The following is a 13,358-nucleotide window of genomic DNA, read 5'->3' as shown; positions in this document are numbered from 1 at the left end:
TCAGGCGTTCTTTAGATTTAGATCCAGTCCCTCACGGTAAATGCACCCATGATCCCTCACGGCAACGTCGCGAGGCCGCATCATCCAACATGGACGAAGAAAGACCTTCGTTGGACGAGCTAAAAAAGTTAAAAGTTGTTGAACTTAAGGCTCGTTTATCATCGCTTGGACTACACACATCAGGTAGAGTAGTAGATAATCCATTGTTTTAGCTTCGATATAGACTTTGTTTTGTCGTTTTTGCTTTGTTAGTTGAAGAAGTCATTCTACATCTTTGCGGTCTGTTCGAATAATTTGTTGGTGATCCACGTGCACGAAGACGTTCTACAGACTTATCGAGCTAAATTAAAATGGCTTTTTTTGCTTCTTTTTATTGTAATTAGGCCTGAAAGCTGAACTGATAGCAAGGCTGCACAGTTACTTTGAGTCGGTAAGTCTATGTTTGACCAAGCTTAGCTGCGCTTGAGGGATTTATAATAAAATTATCAAAGATCATATTCATCACTGACACCTATCGGTATTTTACTCAATACTGTGACTAGGCAGGTTGCAAAATGGAAAACCTTTTTTTTCTTTGAAGTTTGTTAACTTTTCATCTGCCATCAGATGTTTACCATAGATGAAGATAGTGTGCAGACAAACTGTCAATAGCAGATTTATTAGCATTATTTCTGTACAACACATGCTTTGGCTATGCATGTAGTTTTGAGTCTCGTTCTATTTATGACTGCTGTTAGTGTGTGAAGGATAGTGAGGTAGAAGTCATGGATAATTGCGTTCGACGAAGGAGAACGCATACTAATCGCGTCGTTTGCCCGACGTCAGTCCCGCGGGTTCTATGGTTCAGTCCCGCGGGTATCGATCGCCTGATGCCATAACCGTTTGAGACTTTTTGGACTGCTACAAGTGACCTCGACCTCATGAAGAGGGCCTCCATCTCATACATATCAAAATGGCATCGAATTTGCATTTTTTGTGTAAACAAAATAAATGCGTGGAACGTGTACCCGAAGTTAAAATAATACCGAAAATGTCATGGGAAGCATATCATCTAGGGAAGTAGCGTTTAAGTCAGCCATTGAACTCGAAAAAAGTGGAATTTGAGTGAGTCATTTCGTGTGTCGCTTTGAAGTTTAGTACGTCCGCGCGAAAATCTACCCACATTGACTTTTTTTGTAAAACTTTCACCTTTGTGAGATTATGAGTTACCCATGTCAGAAATGTAATAAAATTGGGGGTTACCGGCCATTTAAAAGCTGCAAGCGAAGTGAACGCAACGGCGACCATCAGCGCGCGCTTAATTATTGCGACATGAATTACGTGCGCAGTAACGATGCGCATAAACAACAAAGTTGTCTATGTTCTTCGACGTGCTTGTGTTCGCGTCTTTGGAGGTCAGTCATGCAAAGACGACGAAAATTGTCTTGAACGCACTCCGCTAATCCATGATTATTACTAGTAATAAAAGTATACACATACATGTATATATAATTTTATTATTACTGTAACCCACTGTTGAAAAAAATTGCAATCTGATTAGCTACAGATGCATTGTGGCCAAAAGTACTAAACAAAACCATCAATAAAGCAGTTAGAACAGCCACTGGGTTATGCTAACATAATTAGACTACTCACTCTGGGTTTCTATTGACTTTGATAATCAGCTCTGGGCTTCAGTCCTCTCCAACTCTCAGCTGATGGAAGCCTCGAGCTCTAACCTTAAAATCCTTATCAAATCACCTCGAGTCTAATTTAGTCGGGGGACTGAATTAGTGCTCGTTTTGGCAAATCTTGTTTGATGCATTCGAAGAATCTCCGAATTATTTCATCTAATCAAAGACTAGCAAGAGCGCTCACAAGTACTCCGGAAGCAATTGCACGTACAGATACATCATGTTGCTTAGCAACTTCTGGGATAAAAAACGCGGGCTCAGTCACTTCTCAAAGAAGTGATGTCGCCATCAACTGGTTCTTGTTCCCCTGATTATAAAATATATGCACAAGCATGGAGATGTTTCAGTCTTACCAAAATATTAAAATGATATGTTACTCGGGCAATTTTTCTGTCTAATTGATTATTTAATATGATACTGGTGTGAATGATGATAAAAGCTGATGAGCTGCTCTGCAGCATTTGTGAATGTCTACATGAGATTTCTGACACACCAGTTTGTCCCTATAAACAGCTATTTTCTCTGCTATAGTGAACTATGTAACAAGACTTTATTTGTTTATTTCAGGTAAATCATTATTGATAACAATGTTTAAATGTTTTCAGCAACCAAACCCTCAACAAGCTGAAACCCAAGAAAGTGTCCCTTCCGAAGGTTTGTTTATTTTTATGCATTTAATTAAATTATGGAATAGTGCTTGTTTTACCAAAGGAACTAGTCGAAGGATTGGTGTAATGGCCACCTGATTAATCTGGAGTACTCACATTTCAGATTTTAAGAACCCAAAGTCGAAAACAAAAATAAAACTGTGAAACCCCGTTCAAACTGTTTGGGGATCAAAGACAAAATAATAGGATTTTAATTTTATATACATAATTTTATACACACATGTACAATGACCACCTAAAGGCATGATTGTAATTAACAATAAGTGAATGTAGAATTTCCAGTGGCCAGTAAGGTCAGGAACTCACACAAGACACAGTCAGTCACTATTAACCCGCTTAAACAAGCACGCTACTCACTCGGTCATGCGACCACCATTTCCTGCTCAAGGAAATCCCCGATGACTACACAAACATTACAATGCATGCAGCTCTATTTTTCTAAACTGGTGCAAGTAGAAGGTAGTGTAAGACACAAATGCAACCAAACCAGAAAAAAAAGTTATCATTGAATTGAAGGTGTTACATTTGTTCCTTGGATTACATATTTGGCATGGCAATGTTCTAGCAAAGCACGAGAAAAAGTGATGGGAGGTCACAAAGCAAATTGCTTGACTGTATAGTTTTGGTAAAAAAGTGATAAAGTACATACGAGTGTGTATAGTCCCATGATTGGCTTTTTTAATCACTCTCAAAACCCTGTACAAATTGATGTGCCTCCAGTTTCCTCTGAGAGGGAGAAAAAATACTTAAGCCTGAAATACATGTACATATGAATCATTAAATGCCAGGCGCAACTCAAAACTATGTGTTTGTGTATTTTGTAACATTTGTGTATATGTGGAAATATCACACAAATTAATATACATTGTACCACATATTAACTGTTTCAATACTGGTTGGAGGTCAGTGTCACTCTTAATTGTTAACTCCATAACATTACTTTAACAACATTCAAACTGACTGCTGGTTGTCTAGGCTCAAAATAAGGTGTTGTTCAGTCATTCGGGGTCAGTAGATTTTGCTGCCAGACAAGTAAAATGTGTTATGTATTTATAAGGTAGTAAATCGTTTCATTAAAAAAAACTTACCCCAGATTCATGATTGTGTTTAAGTTATTATAAGCTTATTCAGATTCAGTTGAACTGAGTGACAGACTGCACTTGCCTTCTACTGTGATGTTCAGAATTGAAGGATTAACTTTCCTGAGAAATCCTTCCCCACAGGAGACCCAAGTATCTTTTTACAAGTATATACATATTTGTGTAGGAGTAAACTAAGACATTTTTGTAAGGAAAACAAATAATACTACAAAGTTGATGGTATCAGTTGGGTGGAAGAGGGTTGGGGTGGGGGGAGGGGTACTATAGAATGATAAGCCTGCCACATTCCACCTCAAGAACACTGGGATTGGTGCAGTACATGTAAAGGAAAATCAAATCTTGAGTACTGGCATAAAATGAAAGCAACAAGCAAAATGTAAAATACTTGTAGCCCAGAACCGACATCCAACAGCCTTTCTTTTCCTAATACTTGGGTGTCCTGTGGTTCTAGAAGGCGAGGTAGACCATGGATATGATAACAAGATGGTGAATGACACTGATACAGTGCAACATGATGTGTCAGAAGCATCTGTTCTAGATTGCGTCATGGACAACGGAAGTGACAGCGAGATTGTAACAGTTGAAGGTAATTTGGTGGAAGTATCAGTTCCAGAATGCGAGGTGGATAACAGAAGTGACAGTGAGACTGAGAATGAGGCGGAAACAGTGGAAGGCAATACAGAAAGTTTAAATGGCAATGAGATACAAAATTTCCATGAAGAAAATGAAGTTGATACAATAGGACCCAACGTGACAGAAGTAGGGGCTCCAGACTTTGAGATGGAAAACCAAAATGGCAGTGATGAAGGAAATGAAGTGGATTCAACAGAAGGCAATGTAACAGAGGTATCTGTGGTGTCCAGTGTACTTGAAAGCATAGCCACAGCGGTTGAACAGAATAACACTTTTTCCGCCACAAAGAAAAGAAGACGACGCCGTGCTGGTGAAAAATCTGGCAGGCAAAGAGCCCTGAAACGTCTTAAAAAAGAGCAAGAAGCTGGTACTAATGACGGAGAAATTGAGGTTATTTGCGGAAGGAAAAATTGGCCCCCTCCTTTTGAGGATTCGGTCATAATGATGAGGTCATCTCTCATGCAGTTTACAAAGAAAACTCAAGGTTGGAATAAAGATGATTTGGCTGAGTTGAGGGCCTACTATAAACATAAATGGAAAGTGCTAAAGGTAAAATCTGTATTTTATTTTATTTTTTAATTCTGTCTTTCATTCCACCACTGAAAATATATGTATAATGCATGTACATTTTATAATTATGTGTATGACAAAATTACAGGTGAACAGCTTATCTTGTTTACTTTTTTTATTTTTAATGACAAAAGAAAACAGATCAGATTCATCCATGTTTTCTAGTTTGTGTAACTTCTGTTTTTACAGTTTCACAAAAAAGTTTGGGTTAAAGTTGTGTTAAAACTGCATTCTCAATGCACTTTCACAAAACTTTTCTGCAACCAGCCACAAGTTGAATTGAGTGGTAAAGACAATTCACCTGACTACTCAGTACTTACTGACTGACTGACTGACAGACAGACTGACTCACTCACTCGCTCGCTCACTCGCTGATTGATTGACTGACTGACTGACTAACTGACTTATTGATTGACTGACTGACTGACAGAGAGACACAGACAGACTGACTGTCTGACTGACTCACTGAATTACTGACAGCCTGTCTATTCTGTGTGCTTACAACTGACTGACTGAATCACTGATGACCTGTCTATTCTGTGTGCTTACAACTGTCTTAACATTTTCCACTCAAAGATGTGACAATCAAACATGACGAACCAGGTTCTCAGTTCCAAGGATATGTGTAGCCAACTTTTGATTCCTCAATGTTTCTGAAATAAAATTCAGGTACTTGAATCTTTCCTCAGGGTTACGAATCATTGTTGAACCACTACTTCAAAGTAGCAGGCTTGTCTCATAGATGCTTTGTCGCTGCACGGCAAATGATGGACAATCACAAGAGAAAGTTTGCCAACTCAAAATCAGTATTTCGTCAAGTTGTCCGCCATGGTCTGTTTGATTGTCTCAGGAAATTATGTCCAATTGATGACGAAGGCAGAATTTATAAAGTACTGTAGGGTTATGCTGAAGGAAGCGTAGAACAGGGTATCCGAACAGCACCCACCTATGACTATCCTTCAACTACAAACTACGTCAAGAAGAAGGGGAATTCGAACAAAGAGGCACTAAGCAAGGTATTTCATGTGCATTTTCTTAATTAAGGAACATTGTTTGAAAAAAACACAACAGATTTCCCCAAGAAAAGAAGTTAGGAAAAGAATAACTTTACAGGAGCTTAGTTGTTGAACTTGCCAATTTAAGATCAACAAATTCAAGTGTCCCACTAGAGTAATAAAAAGCAACTTGCTAAGAGGTATACTGTTCTTCCAACAACCCAAGTGTTTTCAATCAATCAATCAATCAATCAATCAATCAATGAATCAACTATATTTATCGAGGGCTACATGTGATAGTTTTACAACTAATAAATTTGTGCCCCTCCCTAATGTACTGAAAATTAAGAATCTACTATAAACAGTAATCTAATTAACAATCTAGTTAAAATGTAATTAAAAATCGAAAATTTAAAAGCTAAGTTACAATATAACTGAGTTGAAGTAAGATTTTAAAGATATGTTCGCGGTACATGTATTTTTTACACACTTCTCTTTGAAAAATGATTCATCTGTGATTTACCATCACTGTAATCAATTGTCCAATCTTAGCCATACATACATGTACTCATGTCATTGGAACTTGAAATCTTGGAAAGTGACTTTCAGTATTGTACGGAGTAGTCTACAAGACTATTTCTTGACTAAAAGCACTGAGACTTAAATAACTAGGCAGTTGGATAAGTGTAAGTCAGTTTGCAACGAGACAATTAGCTAATAGCTGTGTATTCTATTATTTGTTAATTTTTTTAAGGCTGATGACAAATTTAAAGACAAGTATGACCGTCTTAAGCAGGTAAGAAACCACTTGCCGCTAATCCCTCCTCTCTTCCCTTCTCCATGCCCCACCCACTAGGGTGGGATGCTGCATGAAGTCCATCCCAGGGAATCCCCCGGAATTTTGTCACAATTCCCAAACAATTTGCATATGTCTATATATGTGCTTGGTTGAAGATAAAGATCTTTCGGAGTGAAGTGACAAGTCTATTGTTGGACACATCAACTTGACCATAGATCTCTTGCTATGAACATTTTTATTGTGGTATTGTCTTTTTGTAGTTGATCTAAAATAGTTTATACCTTGTATTTTTTCATAGGACTATGACAAGTTGAAGAAAGATAAAGAGAAGCTAGCAAGAATTAACACACAACTTGTCAAGGTGAGATGTCAGGAAGCTGTCTTAACTGAATGAAGCATAATTATAATCACATTATTTGAGTAATGAAGGACCAATGAAATGGCAAAGTATTAGGTTCACAAAAACAGGGTTTCTTTGTATCAGTATTTTTTCCATGTCTTGCTATAAATGGGGCAAAGAATATATTTTGTTATACCAAGGACTGCGCCATAAACTACAGAGGTTCATAAATTCAAAGTTCCACTGCAGTCAGTGAGTCACTGTGCTTTGTCAGTTGGTTGTTTCAACAGTTCTAGTTTATCACTTGAGGGTTGAGTTTGTGGGTTTATCTCTAAGAAAACTGCCATAAGTTTCTTTTAATTTTACTTCTGTTATGTTAATTTTATGTCATATTCCTTTTTGTTCAGTCAAAAGTAACCAATTGAAATATTTCTTTTATTTTTATTTTTGTGTTGCTTTCTTTTGCACAGACAATCAGCTCTTTGACAGAACTTTTACAGGACCGTAGCTTGGTATGTATGTGTGTATTTTTTGTTACCTTGGTCATTTACTACATGTTGGGACACAAGGCTCAGTATCTCAAAACAAGGAGCTAGGCAGTGGGGGGGGGGGGTAAGGGTGTGAGGGGGTTAGCTAGTAGAGCTTTTATTGTATTCATTATAACAAACATTAAAATCCAATCGGTAATTTTTTCTTTCTCTTTTTCTTTCTTGCAGCTGATGCAAGAATCTCCAAGCTTGGCTGATAAGAGTGTGGAAATTAGTTAGAAAAGGCTCCTTTGTTTAAGCAAAGTTTTTTTTTAATGTTAGATAACTTGAGACCATGTACTCTGTAAATAACGTTTATAACACATGAAATATATATATACTATATACAAGGCTAAAAAGAGTTAAAATGGTAAAATTAAAATGATAAAACCAAAACCGAGTTTTTAGCCGAGTTTTGGTTTTATCATTTTAATTTTACCATTTTTAACTCTTTTTAGCCTTGCATATATTTTATAAAGCGAACATTATGGACATATACCTTATTCTTACTAATTTTGCACGTACTTAATTTCGCGAAAATTCGAGAGCCGAATTTCGCGAGCATTAATTTTTGCGATTGAAAGAAAAATAAGAGAAAAAGCATATTAAATTTCGCGATATTTTGTCAGTGATTTATGGATCAGTCGTCAAAGACTAAGGAAGCACTGGAAATACACAAAGCTCTGGCTCAATATAACTACAAGAAGCCTGCAAAAGGAAACTTTAGTGACTGTACTAGAGGTTTTGAACCAATTTACAAGCTCGAAATAGTAATCAGAGAAAGGGTGATAGTCGAAAACAAGACGGAAAGATATTTTTAAAGGTAGATAGCCAAGTTCCAAACATTTAAAGGTCAAATGCAACGAAATTGGAAATTTTTTCTTTTGTCCGCAAACCTGTCGTTTATTAAGGTACTAATGATAATAAACTCTCAGAAATGGTTTTTGTGCGAATTGTGGCGCTTAGGAGATGAAAATCCGACGATTTCCGAAGACTTCACGAAAACGAACCAAAAATGACCGCGCGTGGAATGGAATCGAATAGAGGTATTTGTGACGTCAGGTGTGGCGAGCAAGTTTTCACGTTTTGAGCGATCCTTGCAAATCCTTGGGTTTGTTCGATGGATTTCCAGAGTTTCTGAAACAGCCGTTAGTTGAAACCGATGACGACTTTGATTCAAGCCTTCGAAAAGTCTAAATACAGCCATATCAGTTTGAAATAACGGCATCTGGCAAGGAATAAATCGATTTCTCGAGTGATAATTCCGACTCTGCGAGTGAACAAGATGGCGTTTAAATCCGGCAACGTCTACATGCACCAACAACGAAGGAATATGGCCAGATATATTGGTGAGCCTAATAAATATAATGGAAACGGCTTTCAAAGAATTTGAAATCAATAAATAGTTGAATCTTAAGTTGAAGTATTGTGTTGCTTTTGTTCAAAAGGATTGCAATGTGGAATTATTTGTACACTGTTTGTAGCATTGCCCGAGCTGAGTGTGTTCTCCAAAATAACACAGCTCGAAGAATCAATAAAACCTTTAGAAGCTTCAAACTCATTCCCCTCAGCCAAATAATTTATTTTCAAAGATTAAAATTAAATACCGTGACTGTGTGGCCTTTTAGCTTCAATCAGAATTATGCCTGGTATTAATATTGTTCTTTATTATTTGCCGAATTATTAACCTAGGTGATTATTTTATCCTTTAACTAATTCATCTATGTACTCTGGCCCTTATATTTTGACTTTACTGATAATTCTCTGAAAAGGAAATTGTCTTAAGTAGATGGGGTGTAGGTTGAAGATAACAATTTCAACAGTAATTTATGGCAACTTGCATTTCTTAAGACCCAGGTTATAAGTTCTAACTTGTGTGCTGACACAGGACCTGACACTGGGACATGTAGCAGGGAAAAATTTACACCTAGTTTTGTGTTTCAATGTCCTTGCTTACACATCCTTGTATGTACAATCATGAGATTTTGTCAATGCTGCATTTTTATAAAATATGCTAGGAAGCAGGGATGGCGCAGTGGTGAGAGTCCTTGCCTCCCACAATTTTCCTGAGTTCGATTCCCTGATTTGGCATCATATGTGGGTCGAGTTTGTTGTTCATTCTCGGCCTTGCTCCGAGGGTTCTTCTCTGTGTTCTCCAGTTTTTCCCCTCCACAAAAATCAACACTTCCAAATTCCATTTCGATTAGGAATACACTGCCCTACAAGCTTTTAGCTTTAATCCTCTCCATGTCTAAATATAGGTTTATTTATTTATTTGTTTATTTTTATATAAAGTTGTTCATGCAATTTGTCATTTTATGTCAGCTTCTTTGTTTTGTACATTTATTGATACTACTATCGGGTAATATGTTCCTTTGTTATGGCTGGATGGGGTCGGACATCAATGCATAGCCCCTTTGTCAACATCCATCTTTGGACATGGTAAACATGTACAAACAACACAGATCCAAATCAAGCAATCACAGCCCACTAGCATGACCTTCTGATTTTGTGCGCTCATTTGCATGAAACCAACACCAGTATCGGTCACTTAAAACAGCACATTTTAAGACGATGTCGAAAGACAATGTTAAAAAATGGATGCAGAGAGATGGCTATGCAAGTTCACTGAATGCATGTGTAAGAAGCTGATAACAGTTTCCAGTACTTTCCAGCCTATTACTATAATGGGTCAGTACTAATTATTTGTCAGTTAATGCTGCAATTATTTTATCAAACAAATGTACCAGTATTGCCGAACAAGTTGTGGTCATGTTTGGTTTGTCACTGGTAACCATAGCAACAGTACAATTTGTCAAAAAATTACACTTAATTTTCACTTTAAGTGCTTATAGCTCAGAAACGAGCTAAATGATAAGCAGCTAGATGACAATCGAACTAAGTGCAGTGTTTTTCCAAGACCCCCTAAGGAGACATTATAGCCTCTGCATGCACTGCTTGTAATTTATTACCTTATCTCAGACCAAGGGATGCATGCAAACAGTATGAATACAAACAGTAGGTGCTTCAAAAAACTATTTCCAAGTTTACAAAGAAATTGATAATCTTAAAAATACCCAATTTCAGAATGGCTAAAAACAATACTCTTTCGCCTCGAGGAAAGGGGGGGTACTCTTTATATTTTTGAGTAGGGGTGTGCTGCTGGGACTCTGTAACCGTACCCTATCCCAGACCATTTTCAGCTTATTTTGCAGTACCCTATCCTAGTATGCTAGACTATACACTGAAAATCCCTACCCTACCCCAAACTATTGGATCACTATTCCATCTTAAACTCATCTGCTTGAAAAACACACAGCAGCACACATGCATTTTCCTATCAAGGTCATATATGGGAGTGTTAGGCTTGCTTACAAGTCGAGCTCACAGAAAGCGAAGCCCGAGAGCGGAGTGTGAGAGCTCCGCACCGGGGTCTACTACCACTAAACCGGAAACGAGAAGCGACGACTTTTGGAAAGTCTATGGGAGTATGTGAGTACCCCCAGCAAGTGGGGAGGGGGTCTTGGGCACCAAAAATACCCATATAGATTTTGAAAGGGAGTATGCCTAAAGCTGTTACTGAGGAATTTGTAAAAGGTCAACAGATTTGGGGCAGACAAAATTATGAAGAGTTAATTTCAGAAAGAAATTTTCATGACACACCTACAATCTGGTTGTAGATTCTCCTCAGCCAGTAGTTCATGACAAAAGTGCTAGACAAAAAAAGTAAGCTGATCTGGTCGGATTTATGCCTTAGATTTCTCATAAATAGCAATGAACTAAATACCCGATTCCCTCTAGATCTATAGTGCGTGCCTGCAGGGAATCACGGTAGTTGTATTCATCAAACCATGCGCAAGACTCAGCAATGTGCATCGTTGCTAAGTCTTGCGCTTGGTTTAATGAATACAACTACCGCGATTCCCTACAGGTGCACGCTATTGCTGGTTTTCACTGTCACGCAATCAAAAAATAAATTCGAAACCATTCAACTACAGAAGCTATGAATTTCAAATATTATAGATGATAAATAGATAAACAATTTCTCCAAGTTTCGGGTCTGTGCGATGTACCGTTCGCGAGTTATTTTCCGAACCTTTCCACGCAAATTTATAAAGCTTAGTATGGAGATTTCATAACTGTGTCCTTCCGAGGGACACCAATATGGCCGCCGTGATGTCAGAGAAACCATCTGGAACTCAGTTCTGTTTACAACAGCGGCTATCCTTGGCTTAAGAGCTAGTACACTTTCACATAAACACCACTTATTATATCTGAAATGTTCAATTTGCTCAAAATGGAAAGGAAAGGCCGTTTTTCAAACAAAACAGCTTTGTCACGGCACTCAGCTTGATGTCACATACGACGGAAAACTCAAATATTCAAAATGCTCTGTTTTAAAAACGAATGACACTATCGATCTGGAAATTTGCAAAAATATATATTTTTAGTTTATCTTTCGCCTAATGACAACGAAAATTTAGCAGGCCTAGTGAAGTTTGATTTCAGAATTTTATGACGTAACATGAAAACCAAGAATAGAGGGAATCGGTATTACCATTCAGTTGCACATACCAATTTATTGGCCACAATGAAGCCTGATTTGCAGCTTATAATGAGTGCTATGCAATGCAACAGTCATTGTACTGGACTTAAATGGGGTTAATGCAGATCTGAACAACAAATGAATCAGGTAAATTGGCCTTTACAAGTGAACAAACTCATCACATACATGAAGTTTACATGAAAAATATAAACCTTTTCTTTGGCACCAACAATGTTCAGTCGGGGGTATTTTCCTTGTTATATTTAGCATTCATAATAATTTCAAATATAAACAAACATTTAAACGAGTGTTTCATTGTACACAATACTGTAAATTAAAAGCATTATTTTCCTTCAAAGACTCATGTATGATTTAGCTTTTTAGACGATCGAAGCAATATAGGGAATATCATTTTAAAGTTAAAAGAAACATAAACATAAAATATTTGTTTGTAACTTTAATAGTAAATTCATGCAAAAGTTCATTCCTGTAATAAAAAATATATTTTTAATACCAGCCTCGCGATTCACAATATTTCACGCAAACAGTAAAGTTAAAGTTTTGGTAGAAGTTTATAAAGCGACAAGGATCAGGTTAAGAAAGTAGTGTGTGAATCTAAGTTCAATATAATACAAGAAAGTACAACTTTGGGGTTCCCAGACAATGGGTTAAGTTTATTAGCGACTTTACCTTCGAATTCTGCATTTCGTCGCAAACGATTTCGCATTAGTCCTGGATTAACGGCTTTCTTTCCAAGTTGGTAATAAGAGGAGAAGCGCCAGGTCTCATTCGAAGTTTCTAGGGCTGGAACTCGGACCAGAGTGCAAGATTCTGCTGGAAGCTTTCTGAGAAAAACATGTCGGATGATACTGTATTTGCTGAGCAAAGCCAGCGTGCATTTGGCATAAACATCCTCTCTTTTTCGTCGATCTCAACCATTCCTTGCATCGCTCCTCGTCTTTAAGAAGATATTTCGAATGGTCTTCCGGCTTAATCGGGATTTTAAATGCCAAAAGCCGCAAAAGGTGCAGCAGACCTGGTAGAGACAACAGCACTTTGCTGCATCTTCGCGCGACGAAGCTCGCCACATGTGACGTCACAAGATCCATTTCCGACAGTTTTCCGAAGCTTTTCCGAACCGTTCCGTTTGTGAAGCGAAGATAAAGGGCTGTCTTCAACGTCGAATATCTCAGCGATGCTTTAACCAAATCGTTTAAAACTTCAGATTATGATTATTCATAGTATTTCCTTTCATTTAAAGTCAAAATGAGTCTTAAATAAAATATGATCAAATTTCGTTGCATTTGACCTTTAAAGTTTTTATTGTTTTGATATATAGTATAGTATTAATTTTCGTGTGTTTAAATTTCGCGCAATTTTTTGTTTCGCGCATACTTAATTTCGCGATTATTTTGAAATCGTGAAAATCGTGAAAATAAGTAAGAATAAGGTAGTTATATAGTCTGTTGGAGTTTTGCAATATTCAAGGAGAAAAGAGATAGACATC

The 13,358-nt window shown here is 37.4% G+C and overlaps 1 protein-coding gene across 1 annotated transcript; it reads left to right on the top strand.

Annotated features, from left to right (window-relative positions):
• The first annotated feature begins 36 nt into the window (after positions 1-36).
• Positions 37-7,294, top strand: LOC144636051 (uncharacterized). The gene is made up of 8 exons (XM_078495194.1): positions 37-183; positions 384-430; positions 2,279-2,327; positions 3,893-4,623; positions 5,334-5,660; positions 6,394-6,435; positions 6,737-6,799; positions 7,249-7,294. The coding sequence occupies exons 1-5, from the start codon at positions 90-92 to the stop codon at positions 5,541-5,543; spliced, it is 1,131 nt and encodes a 376-aa protein (XP_078351320.1). The 5' UTR covers positions 37-89; the 3' UTR covers positions 5,544-5,660; positions 6,394-6,435; positions 6,737-6,799; positions 7,249-7,294.
• Positions 7,295-13,358: the final 6,064 nt, after the last annotated feature.

Source organism: Oculina patagonica, chromosome 13, assembly GCF_052425735.1.
Source record: "Oculina patagonica isolate OP01 chromosome 13, crgOcupat, whole genome shotgun sequence".
NCBI classification, from domain to species: domain Eukaryota; kingdom Metazoa; phylum Cnidaria; class Anthozoa; order Scleractinia; family Oculinidae; genus Oculina; species Oculina patagonica.
The sequence above is the reverse complement of the archived record's forward strand: the minus strand, read 5'-3'. Positions and strand labels throughout refer to the sequence as shown.